Source organism: Melanotaenia boesemani, chromosome 6 (genome assembly GCF_017639745.1).
Source record: "Melanotaenia boesemani isolate fMelBoe1 chromosome 6, fMelBoe1.pri, whole genome shotgun sequence".
NCBI lineage: Eukaryota > Metazoa > Chordata > Actinopteri > Atheriniformes > Melanotaeniidae > Melanotaenia > Melanotaenia boesemani.
This window is the reverse complement of record NC_055687.1, coordinates 35,050,750-35,070,699: the sequence shown is the minus strand read 5'-3', so window position 1 is coordinate 35,070,699 and position 19,950 is coordinate 35,050,750. Positions and strand designations below refer to the sequence as shown.

The following is a 19,950-nucleotide window of genomic DNA, read 5'->3' as shown; positions in this document are numbered from 1 at the left end:
CGCACTCGTGTGTATCACCTTCAAATTCAAAAGGTAACATATTAGCAGGATTTGTGGTCTCACATCTCTTAATTGTTACATCTGGATAGGTGAGCAATGGTAGATACTGAAGGCAACGTGCTGTTGTCAGAACAAGTTTGCTGTAATTGATCAACTCTGTGATTTTATGATGGGTGTAAATAACCACAGGGTATGACTTAGTTATTGCAGACGCCTTTTCATACGCCATGTTAACAGCTGCGAGGCCCTGGTAGCAGGGGGGCCACCCTCGTGCTACGTCGTTCAACCTTGCACTGTAGTAAGCGATGGGTTGTTTCCTTCCACCAGCACATGAGTCTTGTGCCAATACAGCCGCTGCATACATGTTACATCTGTTTGAAACATAAAGATGAAAAGTTTTATCATAGTCTGGCATTTTCAGCGCTGGGGCACTTTGCAGTTCCTGCTTGAGCACATCAAAAGCCAACAGTGCCTCTGTGGTCCACTCCAAAGACTTCTTTAAAGTCTTAGCTTCAGAGGACTTCAGGAGATCCCTGAGCGGCGCCGTCTTTACTGCGTAGTCCTCCAACCACTCCGCGCTGAATCCTGTGATACCTAAAAAGGTCATTAGTTGCGCGCATGTCTGTGGACGCGGTGCTCGACTTATGCCTTTGAGGTGGTCAGGAGACAGAGCTATTGTTCCATGGGAGATTACTCTGCCAAGGAATTCCACCTGAGGCTGGCAGAATTGCAGTTTTGTCCGAGAAGCTTTGTGTCCACATTCTGCCAGTCTCTGCAGCACTTTGATCGAGTCGCGCTGACAATCTTCAATGGTGTCTGAACAAATCAATATATCGTCTACATACCGGATTAGGACGCCGCTCAAATCCAGCTCCTGTAGATCCTGACTCACCACACGATCAAACCACGCTGGGCTGCTTGTCAGTCCCTGGGGCATTCTGGCGTAGCTGTATTGTCGACCTCTAAAGGTAAATGAAAACAGATATCGTGACTCTTCTGCCAGAGGGATACTGAAAAATGCTGAACAAAGATCCACTACTGTGAAAAACTTAGCTTTAGCAGGGATAGCATTCAACAGTGTGTGAGGATTAGCGAAGTCTGCCGCGACATCTTCAAGAATGGCATTGATCGCCCTTAGATCATGGACCAGTCGGTACTTTGATTTATCTGCTTTTAGAACTGCAAGAATTGGGGTGTTACAAGGACTAGAAATCTCAATCAGCACTCCTGCTTTTAAAAACCCATCAATTAGGATTCCAATCCCTTCTTCATCTGCGGGTCTAAGTTTGTATTGTGGCCGCCAGGGTAACACTGTACCTGGTTTTATTTTGACAGTAACTGGGCTGGCCGAAACTGCCAGTCCCACATCCGTCTCATGTCTGGACCACAGTTGGTCCGGAACCTGTGTTAAAATATCAGTTTCCAGATCACTGTTAAATCCAAGGGGGTTGGTTTTACACGTCATCATTATGTTTTTTCCTGGTAGCACCACCATCTGAGGTGTTGCTTGTAATGACAGATCACACCTAATCCTTAACATTGATCCATCATCTGAAAGAGAGATTAACGGGTTCTCTGTACTGTTCCATGTCAAGTGTTCTGCGGTTCTTACCATCGGACCGAGGTCCCTGGACTGGTATCCTGGGTTTACCAACAGTGTAATGTGTGGTAAGGATTGAGTAACACAGTACCATTTATCAATAAAGGTATTGTGGTTTACCTTTAATGCTGCGCCTTGGCCTCCAATCAGGATATATGGAGCCTTCAATTCAACCTTTACACCCTCCGTCTCCTTTTCCCACCTATCCTGAAAGGTTGGGCTGGCTGATGGATCAAAAAACATTGTACAGTGAGGAGGTAAGATTGGAGGAAAACCTCTCGGTGCCTGGGCCCTTACGCGTGTTCCCCATTTTTCCAACACTGAACCCACGGGTCCCTCCATGTTTCCCAACCAATAAACAATTGCTGGTTCTGCTTGAGCAGTCATTTGTAAATCCAATCCAATATTTTCCACGTATATTCCCGAAGGGGAGCATAAAATTTTGAGCCCAAGTTTACAAAGTGCATCTCGTCCTAATAAATTGACGGGTGTTTGGTCTGAAACCAAAATGGGTATTTTAATTTCATCATTTCCTACTTTTATTTTAACGGGAGCAGTAATAGGAACCAATTGACTTTTTCCCGAGAATCCTACTGTCTTGACAAAGTTATCTGACAGGGGAAGGTTCTTGGCGAGGTGTTCCTGTATGCATGAGTGAGTAGCTCCCGTGTCGATCATCATAGAAACCTGTTGATCCCCAACTTCTACATTTATCATGGGGTCAGTGCGTGTGTGTAGGATCAACGGGTACGAACCTTCACCCATAGGATTCCCGGGACCCCCCTAAAACTGAGAGGGTCTTGGCCGAGTGCCACCCAGGGCCCCTCCTCCACCTCTTCTGGGGACAACTCCGTTTCTTATCCGTTTCTAAAATATCCACAATACTTGAATTATTTTTGCGATCCAGGAAGGCTTAGTCTAAATCCAACAATCCAATTTTTAAGGCCCCTGAAGTTACATTTCTGTTTTTGGTTTTGTATAATGAGGGGCAAAGTGCTTTGAGTGCACCACATTAATGCATTTTAATCTACAATGTTCAAATTTCATACAACCAAGGCTGTTCTCATGAATATAGCCTTCCCTAGATAATGGCAGATAATTTCATTTAGTCTTTTTCTAGGAACACTTCTGGTCAGGAGTTCTTATGTGCCATATGCTCAAACTGACCCAATTCATGTTTTTGTCCACAGACTACGTGGACATTTGTAATTATGCATCATTGACTTAATAACCTTTGGCCACCCTGCTATTTTCTCTGGCCACCATATGGCCACCCCTAAAAAAAATCTCTGGGGGCATCCCTGGTGTATGTATATTTTCTTGCAGTAATTTCTAAGAAAAAAAAGTCTTGTTTAAATCTTGTGCATCAACAATAAATCTCAACAAGAAATGAAAAAAATAAACGGTGTCGATCTCTCACTAGGAAGAGAATGGAAAATAATTTTCTGTTGTGATCACAAAAGCGGAAATGTCACTACTCATTGTAGCCTGCTTAACTGGCTGTCCATACCATGGCCATGAAAATGTGACGCGCCACGAGAAAACCAGGAACAAGTCGGCCTGACAGAAGCTCGGAAAAAACGAAAAACATCTTTTTTTTTAAAAAAAATTGTGATTTTCACTTTTTTTGCAAAATATGCTAGTTGAATATATAAAGAAGGCACTCCGTGCTTCAAATAACAGTATGGGTGATTTTAAAACCGTAAACTTTGTGTTTGAATTTGGGTTGTTTTAGAGGGCAATCCCCCGGGAACCGCTTCCTGGTTTTGGGGGTAGGCGTACCACAGCAGATAAACATATCGGCTTTCTTCAGCCATTCAAGTGAAAGCACATGGCTACTTAAGAAGCTATTCGAGCCAGGAGATCGTATTACTATTCACCTGCGTGTGTTTACATCATTGAATGAAGATGGACCAGGAGGAAGGCATTGCACAAGGACAGAATCGTGGCCGTTACAGCACATTTTGGGAGTACTTATTCCAGAAGACAGATTCTTCCCACCATGCCGACGCCGATCTCATTTCTGATTCTGAATCCAAATTAGATTATGAAGCTGAAGAAATCGATGAAAGCGACTGCAATACACTGGGGAACATTCCTAATCTACAGCTGACCTTAGCTGAAGATGAGGAAGAAGAAGAATCCATTGGACTCGCGACAGAGGAGCTGGACCATAAGTGGCAGGACATGAGAATAATAGGACATCTTGAAACTAACAGACGTACAGCGGTTGTTGCAGAGATGACTACATCCACCAAGAAGCCCCCAACGAAAAGAAAGCATCCAAAACCTCTTATATGATCGGAGGCAATGAAGTCTGCAGGAATACTTTTCAGTTTCTCATGGGGTAAGTTTCACAATGCAAAATTATGCACACATCGAAACTGCAATCACACGATAAGTGTTAATGTGATGTTTAGGTGTGAAAATGTGAGCAACTGCTAATAATTTGGATAACAGAAAACCGTGATGATGTGGTAACACACTCATGTACCGAAAAAAAGTGTTGACTGTAAAGATGTAGCAAGGTATTTAGGTGTCATGTAAACGTAGTTACTTTAGTAGAAGTACAGATTCTTTATTAGAAAATGGCCCAAGTAAAAGTTAAAGTCACTCTGAGTGCTCGTACAAGTCAGGACCATACTTAATGCATACTGCAGCTTTGAGAGCATGCTTTTTAAATTTCTTTTATTTTTTATTTTATATTATATAACCAGTTGTAAAGTGAAGACAAACAACAAACCAGTCACACTGAAGGAGGGTTCCCAGAGCACCTTTTGACAACCACTGTGTTGGGTTTATGCAAAGTAATGCAAATGGACAGCTTTTCTTACCACCCCCACCTGGGAAGGTGAAAATCTTTGGAAAGTTTGAGGCTCTTTTTCTCAGGCTTTGTCCACACAGCACTGAAGCCGGTTCAGGTGGGAAAACGGTGGCAAAAACTAGTAGAAAGGCTTCAACATCCCCACGACACCGCTGTAGTACAAACTACAGGCTGTGGGGGTGCTAATGAGTAACACCAAAGCTAGAGCAAAACAACGCATGCGCAGATAAAGGCTCACTGCGTGCTGCAGGAAGTTCACATCGGAAGCAGAGAAGAGATTAAAGGTGAGGATTCACTGCGAAGCAAAAGAGAAACATTTCTTTGGACTAATAAAGAAGTTGAGCTTCTTCAAAAAATGCTTGACTATAAAGCATGAAAAACTAGAGGAAGGGAGGATTGGGAATCGGCGCGTGTTCATCACATTGACGTCATATCCTCGAGTTGTGCGGCTTCGCTGTACGCACAGTACCGCAGACGGTAGAGGACTTAAACTGATCCACTTTGGTACCTGGCTTCAGACATGGTCGGTTTCATGGGGGCTAACCCCTGCTTCGTGGGGATGAAAGGGTGGTTTGCTTAATTACTTTTGCGGTTTTGCTGCAATCCAGCATTGTGGAGACGGCCCCTCAGAATACTAGTCTGAGGAGTGCCAAAATTCAAATGGCCACGTCTTCTTCAAAAATTTTCTGATTACCATGTGTTAAACATCATTGGAAAGCTTAGAATCCACACTTTCAGAATCTGTAAATAACTCAAAATGCCCCTCAGGAGACTTGTTCCTGGTTTTTCCATGGCTGGTCACAAATGCTTCTCTGTCTCTCTCTCTGTCTCTCTCTCTCTCTCAATAATTTCTTCCTCGTAAGAAACTCAGCTGTAGCAGAAAATTTGTGAATACCTTGATTTGAAATCAGTACCATAAATAAATAAATAAATGCTTGCCATGTGAGAAGCATGAACCTTAGATACTATGTGTTACACATGGACGATACTTTATTAATCACCATAAACTCAAAAGAAGGATCATACTAACACCGACAATGGAGGAGGCGACGGGGGTTAAGGAAAGCCAGGAATGGAGAGGGAGTGAGTCCTTGATGACCATAGGATTAAGGTCTGGAGGACAGGTGTGACTGACTGGACTCGGATTATGAAGAGCAGATCAGGACCAGGTGTGGAGAATCTGAGATGAGCTGCCGGAGGAATACCAGTCCTGGCCAGGTGAGGTTGTAACAGTACCCCCCCCCCCCAAAAGCAGACCGGATCTCTGGAGGGCGACCCGGAGGGCGAGCGGACCTGGACTGGACTCCAGAAGGACAACCCAGAGGATGAACAGACCAGGACCAGCTCTCAGGTGGACGGGCAGGCATGGACCAGAACTCTGGAGGCAGACCCGGATGACGAGCAGGCTGAATCTCCGGCAGCTGCGCAGAGTGGAGCTGCTGGATCTCTGGCAGCCGCGCAGAGTGGAGCTGCTGGATCTCTGGCAGGCGCGCAGAGTGGAGCTGCTGGAGGTCCGGCGACCAAACAGGCTGAATCTCTGGCAGACAGCCAGAGGGCTGCGCAGAGTGGAGCTGGGCCTCTGGCAGGCGCGCAGAGTGGAGTAGGAACACCGGGTGGCATGCTGACAGGGACTGGATCTCTGGAAGGCGCGCTGACAGGAGCTGGAACTCAGGGATGCGCACTGATGGGAGCACGGACTGGAGCTCTACAAGACACACAGATGTTAATATGATGTCCGGCGGGCTACAAGGCGGTCGCTGTATTAGGCCCAGGGCCTCTGGGAGGCGCACTAACTGGAGCACTGGGAGGCACGCTGACTGAAGTTGAAGCGTAGGGAGGTGCGCCGACAGGAGCTGAAGCATTGGAAGACAGGCACATTTTATTAATTCTGGCGGTCAACCGGGAGGTCGCACAGACAGGAGCAAAGTCTCTGGCGGGTGACCTGGAGGTCGCACAGACAGGAGCAAAGTCTCTGGCGGGCGACTGGGCAGCTGTACGGACGGGAGCTCTGGGAAGCTCGGTAACGTCCACCTCATAGTGAGCCCATGTGCCAGAGGCCGAAGAGAAGCCATCTTCTAGGCAGGGTGAACCACGGACCACAGTATAGGAGCGTCTCTCTCAGATTGACCTCCTCAGAGTCAGGAAACAACAGACAGGGAAGAACCAGAGGCTGGAGAGGAGCATCCCGCTCGGAGACCCCTCGGAGATTAGAGCCACTGGCTGGAGAGGAGCGTCATGACCACTGACCTCCTCGGACACAGAAACCACCAGAGGCTGCGTGGACCTGGGATCTAGCATCGGACATTGAAGCGCCGGGCTGGACCATTGCGCTGGCGTCGGATGTTGTGGAGCCGGATAGGACCGGGAAGCAGGCGTCGGAGGCCGAGCTGGAGCAGACCGTGGCATCGATATCGGACGTGGGAGAGCCGGGTAGGCCTGGGGAGCAGGTGTCGGAGGCTGCAGAGCCGCAACAGACCGTTGCTTTGGCGTCGGAGACCGAGCCGGAGTAGACCGTTGCATCGGTGTTGGACGTTGTAAAGCCGGAGAAGACCGGGGAGCAAGCGTCAGAGGCTGCAGATTCGGACAGGACTGGGGGCCATGCATGGGAGGCTGCAGGACTGGAGCTGACCATGGCTGTGGCGCCAGACGCTGTAGAGCCAGAATTGACCGTTGCAGTGGCGTCGGACGTTGTAGAGCCGGACAGGACCGGGGAGCAGGCATAGGAGGCTGCAGGACAGGTGCTGACCATGGCTGTGGCGTCGGACGCTGTAAAGCCGGAATTGACCATTGCAGTGGCGTCGGATGCTGTAGAGCCGGACAGGACCGGGGAGCAGGCATAGGGGGCTGCGGCTAATGACAGGATGGGGGAACAGGCATGAGAGGCTGCAGGACTGGAGCTGGCCGGGAAACTCAAGGCGACTCTGGGGACGTAAGCCGGGGAGCAGGAGGCGACACTGGAGACGTGAGCCTGGGAGCAGGAGGTGACACTGGGGATGTGAGCCTGGGAGCTGGAGGCAATGCTGGAGACACTGGCGTGGAAGCCAGAGGAGACGCTGGAGCCTTCTTGGAGCGTGGAGCCTGGGACTGAATCTCGTTGATAGCCACAATGGATACCACCCATGCCTCTGACATTAGTTCAGCCAAAGAAGGAAAGGAAAGAAGATTAGGGCTAGCATCCAACTGAGTCATCAGATCTATTGCCACACCCAACCTGTCCTCAGGTCCAGGATACACAGCCATAGTATCTATATATCTCTTGACTGTTCTGTGTACAACCTGAAAGTCCTCACCTGATAGGAAAGCCACCGGGTCCAGCTCTGATTCTGGATCCTTCAAACGTTTCCGGGTTGTGCCGCTCATTCTGTTTTGGTCGGACCTTCTGTTACACATGGACTCCACAGAGACAGAGGCAGGTTAACGATACTTTATTAATCACCATAAACTCAAAGGAAGGATCATACTAATACAATGGAGGAGGCGAAGGGGTTAAGGGAAGCCAGGAACGGAGAGGGAGTGAGTCCTTGATGAGCATAGGATTAAGGTCCGACGAGGACTGAGGGCAGAACAGGGGATTATAAGGACTGGAGGACAGGTGTGACTGATTGGACTTCATGACGATGAGCAGATCAGGACCAGGTGTGAAGAATCTGAGGAGAGCTGTCGGAGGAATACCAGCCCTGGCCAGGTGAGGTTGTAACACTATGGATGCACATTACAGAGGCCAGAAATCACAGTTGACAATCATGAAACAAACAGTTTCACATGGAGTGAATATCTACAAATTTTACAATGAAGTAATGCTGACAAAGTTTTGCTTGCAATCCCTCAGGAAAACAATGATGTGACAAAATAATGTATACTAGTTCTAAACCCCTACCTCTCTCTTGTAACATCGCAACACACTGATTCATTCAGGTAAATGCAAAGTAGCATTAGTTTCCTTTCAGTTAGATGTGAGTAATTGCCTTATTTACAGAACAATGAACAACTAACCCAGCCACTTGGCTGCCCTTAGAGCATGGATGTTAGAAAAGCTAAATGGCTGGGCTGTGAAACTTCTAGTGCTAGACGCTCCAGCCTCCAGTCTGCGTCCCACTCTGCTGTCTTAGAATGAATGAGTCATCAATCAGTCAGTCAAAAAGTTATTCATACAGGACTTTTAATGGAAAAGAGCAGCACAAAATGATTAGCATAAAAACAATAACTAAATACCAACAACACAAAATTTAACATAATTCTTCATATATCCTCTTCAAATATTTTTATTGTAAAGCACAAATAGAGTTACATGTTGTCTCATGGGCTGCCATTGCTTCAATTTAATACAAGCACAAAAAACAATACATAAAACATAACAGAACAAAAAGGCAAAAAAGCAAAAAAAAAGAAAAAAAAAAAAAAAAGAAGGGGTAACAAAATACACAGTCCACAGTTTCCAGATATGACATCATCGGTTTCCATATTCGTTCAAAGTCCTTCAATTTGTCATTTAGAGTGTAGCGGATCCTTTCAAGGTGAAGAGTATCTGTCAGTACTGATATTCATGCTTTTAAAGAGGGCACATCCTTCCCCTTCCATAGGAGTAGAATCAGTCTTTTTGCACACATTAGACCATAGGACAGGAGACAGGCCTGCGTGGTATTAAGTTTTTGAGACTGTTCGGACAAGCCAATAACAATCAAAACAGGGTCAGGGTCCAGCTGTACATTGAAAAGTTTTGAAGAAAAGAAAAACACTGATGACCAAAACTCTTGCAACTTAATACACATTACAAAACTATGGAGCAAATCTGATTCGGCACATTCACATTTATCGTAGATTGGTGACACTTCAGGAAATATTGTATGCAACTTTGCCTTTGAATAATGTAACCTGTGCAATATTTTAAATTGAATTAAACAATGTCGAGCATTAATAGAACACAGGTTGACATAACTTAACCGTTTAATCCAGATATCATTTTGTATTACTACCCCTAATTCCTGTTCCCAAGCAGATTTTATTTTACTCATGTCCGTCTGTTGGAGTGTCTGTAATACTTCATATATATATGAATTCTTCATATATCCAAGCATATATGTCAACAAAATCAAAAACAAAAACAAATGTCAAATCATTTTCTCTCCCACACTCACACAGGTAGAGCACACAAAAGCACCCCCACCTACCTACCAACCACTAATCCCATACCCCACAGACAAACCCCAATCGCCAATATCAGGCTTAATGCTGCTTTGAGGAAGCAATATCTCGGAGATCCATCCATCCACATATAGGGCACCCACCACCACTGGCATCATGGGGAGACCCAGACCAAAAAACCACTGCACTGGTAAGTAACATGTTTGCGACAGATATGATGTGGACATTTAGAGAATTAAAGTACTTTTATTAATGACAGTAGATTTAATTTCCAATTTGGAAAAGTTTTCATTTTCATTTTCTTTTCATTTTGTTCTCACTTGGTGCTCTTATTGCAACTTTACACTGGGGACACTGAAAATTGCTGCAAATTGCATTGTTTTACTTGCCTGTTTTCCCTCAGTATCGGAAAGTTAAAGTAACGTGTGACAAACCGATGATGTCATCTAACATGTCTGGTATAATATGGCTGAAGGTTGGCTGTGATATCCCTGACCTTCTAGTCAGTTCCCTCTGGAGGGTGCCGATCGCCAGAAATCCCAGTGTTGGCAGCATTTGCAGAGGGACTGGCACGACATGGTTCTCTGTAACACAGGGTCCAAAAGATCACAGAGGTCCAAGAGCATCACAGAGGTCCGAGAGAACAGCACACGGCAATCAGAACCAGTTCATAAGCCATGCAGTAAGTATCGCTGGTCTCCGAAAATCCGCTCATGCCATATCTTCTGCCATATTATCCAGCAGTGCCAGGTAAGGCATTGTGCACCTTTAAGCACTGACATGCCATTTTATTTCAAACCATCAATTTTCAGCTTCTGAACAGTGGGGAAATTGTACTCTGACTGACAAGCATGTTTCCATGGCAACCATGTTATTTTAATAATTATTTTAATTAATTTGTTTGGCACGTGTTGGCAGCAGACTGTTGCCTTATTTAGCATGAATGTATTTTATAACATCCTCCCACCAAATTTGGTTTTTATAAATCCCAAAAGGTGAATACCCATATGCCGGTTTTTTAAAGTACACCCTCCCCAAAAATTTTCATACTGTAATACATAAATTAGCTATTTTAATGATATTTTAATCATCATACCTATATTTGTGAAAAGAAATACATGACAGTTAGGCTGCTTAGTAGGGGAAGCACTAAAAACACAATTAAGTTAATTTAGATTCAGTTATTTGCTGCAGGACGGATACTTTATATTCCAAAACCCATCTCTTTTTTTTTAATACTTAATAATCTCAAGATCAATTACTTAAAATACAAAACTTAAATACAAAATAACCTTTTCCATTGAAATGAATGGCATTTATAATCTGTGGAGAAATAAATCAAATCTCAGCTAAAACACCATCATAAACAAAACAGCCACTCATTTTTTGTGATTTATTGTATTGTGAGCATTATCATTGAACATTATTACTGAACAAAAGGCGACAAAAAAATTAAAAAAATAAAAATAAATAGATAAATAAATTCAGAAGTAAATGGTAAAATAAATTAGGTAGGCTCAGAAACAAAAAATAGCAGGACCTCACCTGGTTTATTGTATTATATGAACTGAATGTAATACAGTCACAAGCGAACCAGTGTGGAGATTTATAGCCAAACAATGGCTACAAAATTAAAACAATCACATTTTAAAAGGTAGAACTTTGTGCTATATGGTTGTTGCTAGTTAATCTTCTGATATGAGGAAGAATCCAATGTTTCTCTGATTGGATAGAAAGCAGTCACCCAGTCTGCTGCACTAGAAATGTGCTCTGTTCCTACTGCAAAGCAGGAGGATGAGTCCCAAACTACTGAACTAACCTAACATTACAGTGATACAGTGATTTTCTTAACCATTCAAATTTTTCTAAAATAAATACAAACTATTTTTTATTTATTATTAATAATTTAATTATTTTTCTATTATATAATTTTTTTTCTCAATTCAACACTCAGCTGCTCACCTCCTTCCTCGGGGGCCACCTGGACATGTTCAGGTCTGGCAGCATCTGCTTCGGCAGCTCTTGTGTCTGTTTGGAACATGCATGATCTTTTTTTTTTAGCAGAGCAGCTTGCTAATCGTTTGCCTGTGTTGATTATTTGACTAAAACAGCAGTGAAATAAATAAAATCCAGAGTTTTCTTCAGAAATATGAGCTAATATGGAGCAAAGTGAACTAGCTTATATGAACAAAGTTTAGAAGAGACAACAAGCTGATGTTCCACAACAACTAACTGACCCACCTCACCTCTGAACGAACTGGGTGACGTGCATCCACTCCCTGTCTGTTTGTAGCGCAGCAGATGGAATAGGCGGACTGAACCATTTAAGGGATATACAGAGGGGGGTGAGGGCATTGTAACTAAAATGTTTGTGTGATTCTAAGTTTATCACTGAGTATCAGATAATTTTATTAGTATTACAATTGCATTGAGGGCCCTTCTGGGCCCCTGTCAATCATGGGCCCCTGGAATCCTTCTCCTTTACCCCCCTTTTTCGGCACCCCAGAGTACACCAGCTTTATGAATGAGGCCCCTGGACCTTGGTTCCTGGATTCCTGCTTCCATGATGCTCCAGATGTTGTGTACTGGTGAAAGGTCTGGACTGCAGGCAGGCCAGTTCAGCAGCCGGACTCTTCTCCTGTGAAGCCATGCTGTTGTGATGGATGCAGGATGTGGTTCAGCATCGTCTTGCTGAAACCTGCAAGGTCTTCCCTGAAAGAGATGTTGTCTGGATGGGAGCAGATGTTGCTCTAAAACCTCCATGTACTTTTCAGCATTGATGGAGCTTCACAGATGTGGAAGCTGCCCACGCCATAGACACTAATGCAGCCCCATCCCATCAGAGATGCAGCTTTTCACCTGTCCACTGATAACAAGCTGGATGCTCCCTCTCCTCTTTAGTCTGCAGGACACGCCGTCCATGCTTTCCACAAACTAGTTCACATCTTCATCCAGGTTTCCACTTTGCCTCAGACCATTTTAAATGAGCTTTGGTCCAGAGAAGATGGAAGAAGCTGGTTCTGGATCCTGTTAGCATCTGGATTCTTCTTTGCATGATAGAGCTTTAACCTGCATTTGTGGATTTCAGGGTGAACTGTGTTCACAGACAGTGGTTTCTGGAAGTCCTCCTGATTCTCTGAATCGTCTAATGATTTTATACATTGTAGATGAACGTTTTTCTGAAATAGTTCCACAATTTTTATATCCAGTTTGTCTCAGATTGGTGAACCTCTGTTCATCTTTCCATGTGAGAGACTCTGCCTCTCTGAAATGCTCCTTTTATACCCAATCATACTGACCTGTTACCAGTTAACATAATTAGTTGTCAAATGCTCCTCTAGTTGTTTTTAATGACTTTTCCAGCCTTTTGTGGCTCCTGTTCCAATCTTTTACAAATGTGTTTCTGCCATCAGATTCACTATAAGCTCATATTTTCTATGAAATGGTAAAATGTCTTAGTTTTAACATCTGATATGTCGTTTATGTTCTACTGGGAATAAAATAGGCTTGATGAGATTTTGAAACACTGCATTCTGGTTTTATTAACATTTTACATAGAGACACAACTCTTTTGGAATTGGGGTTATAATAATGAAGCATGTTTTTTAAAGCCAAACTATTTAAAAATGGGAGTTTATTACTATATATCATGTAACAGTAATGAATGAAATAAGAATAAATTGTAAAAAACTGTGAAATAAGGAATAAACAAAAGTAAATTGCTAACATGTTACTGAATAAGGAGATGAACTATAACTACATTTAAATAATTATAATAATTTCAACCATAACTCCATTGCTAAAACAATATACAAAATCCTGCGCAAAGAGTAGAAAGTTTGACTGTGTTGTATACTGATGTTGCAAACTAAAACCAACTCAGAAAATTCATAGAAATACAATAAATCAAACATGTAATTTTCGCCTGTCTGTTTGAATAATGCTATAAAGTCCTGAACTGTATATTTCACTTTTAGCTACAAACTCCTTCAGGCTGACCTGTATTTACATCTCACAGAGCTGCTGACGCAGTGACAGCTGCATTTTCCTTACCGAGACGTTAATATTGCATGCGTGTGTAACTTAAAGTGCTCTCCAGCTGTCACTTATCAGAACTACATGGACCTTTAGTCACTGTAGTGGTCTCAGCTTCCACTTACAGGGAATGAGTAGTTACTAAGATTGACAAAAAATCTATATAGAAATGAATCAATACTAAACTTTGGAATCTTTAATTACATTTGAGAAAATCAGTTATTTAAAGAACATTATGAAGAACATTTATTTATAAAAACAGAGTTAAAGTGAAGTTCTGACTAAGAAACGTGTTCAGCTGACAGGACGTAACACTGACATGTCAACAAATACACTCATCGGCCACTTCATTAGCTGTCCCACTGCTTATTTATTAAATGTTTATTAATATTCACATTAGAAATTATCTCAGGGCAAAATTCAAGGCATAAGCTGCATTTCCATTACCCCAAGAATTATGCAAAACCTAAATTTCGCAATAAAAAACTGGTAATGGAAACACCTACATTTCTAAACAACTCTCAAATATCACTGAAAAAAGTTTTTAGATTCTCATGAGGTGGTTTTTCGATGTGTTGATATAGAAGTATATCACAAAAGTATAATGGAAACACTTTTTTACATTTACACATCACCAGACGTAACGTAGGGGGTCACATGACCTTTTCAAGTAAAGATGGTGCATTATGTGAAATTATGAGAAGAAATTTTTATTTTTTATGTGCATATTTTATTTTGCCCTTTAACAAAATATAATAAATGTAATAAATAAATGAATTAATGATTAAAATGAAAAAGAAATTGCACATACTGATTTTTTTGTAGTGCATAATTTATCTGAAAGTACCCACCAGGCTGCAGAAGACAAATATTAGATTGTGTACAACAAGGTTTTAAGGAATGTTTTTACCATTAAGTGATGCAATAGGTGTCAGAACGTATATGAGTCAAGTATGTTACATGTAGCATTATAGTCTCAATATTAATATGAAATATTATTATTCAACATTAATAAACTTTATTATTGAATAAAGTCTAGTCCTCAGGAGCACCACCCTTCTTTGTATTTATTATACTGTAAAAAAGGGAGTACTGTGAATTAATTTACTAGGTTCTGGGCAATTTACCCCAGTGTAGTAACTCAGCCTTATCCTCAATTTACCTGGCATTGTTGTGCAAAAGTAGCCATGTCAGAGAGTTTGGCTATGGAAAAATATTAGAGCCTCTTTTGTACAATCTTCTGACATTGGAGCAGCATGGGTTGTTCATACCATAGCTTGTGTCATTTATTAAGGGCACAGTACAGTGTGTTACTGCAGATAACCTTGGGGCTCATGGGCTAGAAGGGTTTGTAGAGAGTTTCTCAGGGAAGTATTATTGCCACTTCTGTTTAGGTGAAGACAGTGTAATTCAGGAAAAAGAAGTGAGCTCAGGAGCATTTCAGCCCAGAGCCAAGGATGTTCATCAGAATCACATCACAAAAGCTCAGGAAAAAGGGGAAAGCTGCTTTGTTGTTAAAAGACCTTGTGTTTTAACTCAATGTCTATCTCACTTTAATATCATCAGGTTTTCAATATTTCCTGCTTCAACACACCTGACTCAAATGAAATAGATCCAACTGCCTATTAAGTTTTGCACAATGACTCATTCATTTTAGTCAGGTGGTTTTGGAGCAGGGACACATCGAAAACCTGCAGGATTGTGGCCCTCGAGGACTGGAGCTGATTTAGAGTTTAAAATCTCAGAGCACCGAAAACGTTTAAAGGAAGTGTTTCCTGATAAGATGTTGCCAAAACATCATTTTGTGGAACAATATCCAGAAATGATTAAAAACTCTGGTCTCCTAGTTGTACTATGGACCATGAGATATGAGGCAAAACACAGCTTTTTTAAGCAGATTGTCAGGCATACGAAGAACTTCCGGAATATAACTTTGTCATTGGCAAAAAAAAAAAACATCAGTTGATGGTAGGCTATCACATGAACATACCTGGCAGTGAACAATCTCCCTTTAAAGTAGCACAAGTCTCAAAGGTCCCCACTGATGTCCTAAACGAAGATGTTGTGCATATTCTCACTTTGAAGTACCCCAAAGTCACTGCTGTGAACCTTGCCAATTGTGTCTCCATTAATGGCATTGACTACAAAAAGGGCATGGTAGTTAGGCATGGATCTTGCGGGGGCCTCCCAGAATAATTCAGCTCTGCACCTTCAAAGGTGATTTCAGCCTCATCGTCAAAAAGTTTTCAACTTCTAATGTGTTAAATGTGCAATTGAACATGACAGCACATCACATTTTGTAGCAGGAGAAATTGGTTAAGTAATTTTGAAGAAATCTTATGCTGTGTAGTAGTTCCACTTTTTCTGTTGCCATGGTCAAATAATGTCTAATGAACTTGATTTTACCCAGCTTGAACTGTCTGCAGTGACTGTCTCTCTGTCGCTCTCCCTCTGTCTCTGATGCTCTCTCTGACTGTCATGAGATGTTGATGTCTTGTCTTGTCCGTCTCTGTCTGTATTGTTACGAGATGTCACTGTCTCCCTTTTGTCACACATTCTGCTTTATTTTGATTTATCTTATGTTGTCCGGTTACTGTCAAGATTATCACATCTGCAAACAGCAAAACATTGTTATTGGATTTTAATTAGGATTTGAAAACACCTAGATGATGGCAATATTTGTTATTGCATTTTCCATTTTATTAATACCCTGTCTTTGTTTTCTTTCTTTTTGTTTGTTTGTTTGTTTTTGTTTTTTTTTCGATTGAATACAAGATGGCTGCAGTCCTAAGCATTATACTTGGAGAAGACAATGTTGGAGAAGACCTCCAGACTTGGAGGACCATGCTTCCAGGATCAGATGATGCTTTGTGCTCAGCATCAGACACAGACATTCTTTCCTCTGCCTCGTCCTCAAGTTTTCAATCATCCACAAATTTAGGATCATCCTTGAGATTACAGCCATGTCCCCAAACCTTCGCAATACCCCTGTTTGCTGTTTTAATAGAGCATCAGCTAGCTGAAGCCAATGATGCCTATCGTAAAGATGGCACTCCTCTGAGTCCAAGTACCAAAATGAGATCAGGCATTCTAGACTGTTGGTAAAAGAAATAGTCAAATACAAATGTATCCTGAGAGCAAAGACTTGGAACATGTGTCCCGGGCTCTGGTTGAAAAATATCCTTGTTTAGGAAATCAAGGATCTGGTTACAGGGGCTGGAAGATAAGTTTGGGCACTAAAATGAACAACTGAGCCTGAATTCTGTGAAAAGAAAGAAAGAGCGAAGTGAATTTCCTTGCCAATTATCCAGAGGGCGAAACTAGAGAAACTCTTGAGGCCCAAAGGCAAGAACTGGTATTGGAGCATAAGCAGAAGAGCTACAATAAAAACCCACAAATCAAAATGAAAATGGAAAGAACCTTCGCCTATAGACGACAGGAAATCGTCACAGAAATGCCCTTTGTCATACAGCTCCAAAGCAGATGGCCAGCTCTGTTTACTAAATGAAGCCTAAATCCAGCATGGTTTCAGCACAGGGTTCAAGGTTTCTTTATTAATACCCGTCGGTATAAATATTTAGAGGATATATAAAGAAGGACTTAATTGAAATAATAAGACTAGTTTTACTTGTAAAGCAATAAATGTTTGTATTTTATGAGCGAAACTGAATATTTTTAATGGGAGTCCAGTGGAACCAGATGTCACACCCGCACCAGTCCTCGTCACATTCTGCCCAGCCAAACGCCACAGTAATCACTCCTCTGATCATCTACACCTGTTCCTGATGTTCTTACCCTGCCACAGTCACTCCAGTCCTGCAGGACAGCCAATCACTCTCCAGATCCATAATCAGTCACACCTGTCCCCAATCTCTTCACCAGTCCTTATATACCCCAGCACCACGTTCACTCCCTGTCGGACCTTGTTGCTTCACTAATGGACTAGCCTCATTCCCAGCCCGGATCCATGTGTCCTGAGCTTCTGCAGCTTCACCACATTCCTACCAGTTGTAAGATCATTTCACCTGTCCTATGGTAGTTACAGTTTTTCTCTATTGCCAAAACACAAAACCCAGTACTCTAAACCAAATGACCAGTTGCCTAAACACATTTAGTAAAACTCCCCCCCTTTTGCCACAACCACAAACACAATTCACCTGTAGACACTGTTCACAAAACCCATCCCCTTTTTCTCAAAACTCAAAAAAAAATATGCCGTGCTAAAACACATTTTGCATATAACTCTGCTCCAATATGCATTGTGAAGCTCATGTGATGCAAAATGCTACCCACAATCAGCAAAACTTGAACACAATGAACATACCTGGTGTCAATCAGTAAACACAACGACTCATAATTGAAAACACCTATTGCAAATGATGTGACCACACCTATATAAGTCAGTGCAGTTTGCTGAAAGTTCAAAAACAAAAATGGATGATGAAGACAGAAGAAGAGGAGTTTGTGTCAGAGGAGGGAGAGGAGTTTGTGTCAGAGGAGGCAGAGGAGCGGGCCGAGGAGGGAGAGGAGCAGGTCAAGGAGGGAGAGGAGAAGGAGGGCAAGCAAGACAACGCATTTTCATTACAGATGAAATGAGAGCAACAGTCATTGACCACGTCATTGTCCACGGCATGACAATGACCGAAGCGGGACAACGAGTCCAACCAAACCTCAGCAGATTCTCAGTGGGCACCATTATTCGGGCCTTCAGAGAACACAACAGGTACTGTATGTAGTAGTTTTTTAGTCACTACACTAGATATTCACAGTATACAGTAGTATAGTGGAGTGCACCTACATACAGACAAGTGCAATCATGGTTACAGTAAAAGTGTGTACTGCAAGGACCATTTCTGACCAAATGACTATGTTTGTTTCTCTAGAGTTGAAAGATTGCCATTTGCAGGTGGGAGGGCTTCCAGATTCACACCAGCCCAAGAGGTCCTCATTGTGGATATGGTTCGGGAGAACAATGTGATCAGACTACGGGAGATACGGGAGAGGATCATTGGTGACAATTTGAACTTTCCGACCATTGACAATGTCAGCCTGACAACCATAGACAGAGTCCTCAAGCGCCAGAGAGTAAGAATGAAGCAGGCCTATAGGGTACCCTTTGAGCGCAACTCTGGAAGAATAAAACACCTCCGTCACCAGTATGTGCAAGTAAGTACAGTACAATCCATGGCCTACAGTACTTTACATACAATACTATACTGTCGTACTGTAATGTGCTCTATTGACTGTCTTTCTGAACACCTGAAAACGCTATTTGTTTCCACAGAGGATGTTCCAGTTGGAGTCCATGGCCAGACCCCATGAATTTATATTTGTGGATGAGGCTGGCTTCAACCTCACAAAAAGGAGGAGGAGAGGCCGTAACATCATAGGACAGAGAGCTATCGTTGATGTGCCCGGCCAACGTGGAGGAAACATCACTCTCTGCGCTGCCATGAGTTCTAGAGGGCTTCTCCACCGGCATGCTGAACTTGGTGCCTACAACACTGAGCGTCTCCTCACCTTCCTAGGAGAGCTCAGAGATGTTTTGCATGACAATGACCACCTGAATGCTTGGCCAGCAGATCACCACGACCAGCAGATTCCTGGACCAGCTGATCTTCCCATATACGTCATCCTCTGGGACAATGTTAGCTCCCATCGCAGCATCCAGGTCAGAGAGTGGTTTAACATCAATCAGCAATTCATTAATGTGTGTCTGCCACCCTACTCTCCGTTCCTAAACCCAATAGAGGAGTTCTTCTCAGCATGGCGGTGGAAGGTCTATGACCGCCAACCTTACACTAGAGAGAACCTTCTCAGGGCTATGGACCTGGCCTGTGATGATGTGGCTGTGGAGGCGTTCCAAGGCTGGGTGCGGCATGCCAGGGCATTCTTCCCACGTTGTTTGGCTATGGACAATATTGCCTGTGACGTTGATGAGGTCCTGTGGCCCGACCCAGCCCGACGACGTGATGCCTCTCCATGATTTCGGTGTCAACATACAACATACTGTGTCAATTTTCAACGTACTGTAATAAAAGAAATCGCACCCTGAACATTGTGTTCTCAATTGTTACTGTACAGTATCTATTGTGTGTAATGGATCCTCCATGGAGTTTAGTACTCATTTTTGCATTGAGTTGTGATATTACTGCATTTTCTGCATTATGTAACTATTCCCATGAAATGCACAAATCTATAGAAAATGCCCAAAACATATTTGAGAATAAATAAGGGTTGCTCAAATGCATCCTGGCAGTTGTGAAACTGTAAAAAGAACAGTCTCACACTGTGAAAATTGTGCTTTCAATTTTTTTGGTAATGTGGTTAATGATGCTCAGTAGTGTTT

The 19,950-nt window shown here is 42.8% G+C and overlaps 1 protein-coding gene across 1 annotated transcript; it reads left to right on the top strand.

Moving 5' to 3' along the window:
* Positions 1-17,795: 17,795 nt before the first annotated feature.
* Positions 17,796-19,587, top strand: LOC121642115. The gene is made up of 3 exons (XM_041988608.1): positions 17,796-18,324; positions 18,485-18,767; positions 18,886-19,587. The coding sequence occupies exons 1-3, from the start codon at positions 18,035-18,037 to the stop codon at positions 19,585-19,587; spliced, it is 1,275 nt and encodes a 424-aa protein (XP_041844542.1). The 5' UTR covers positions 17,796-18,034.
* The last annotated feature ends 363 nt before the right edge of the window (positions 19,588-19,950 follow it).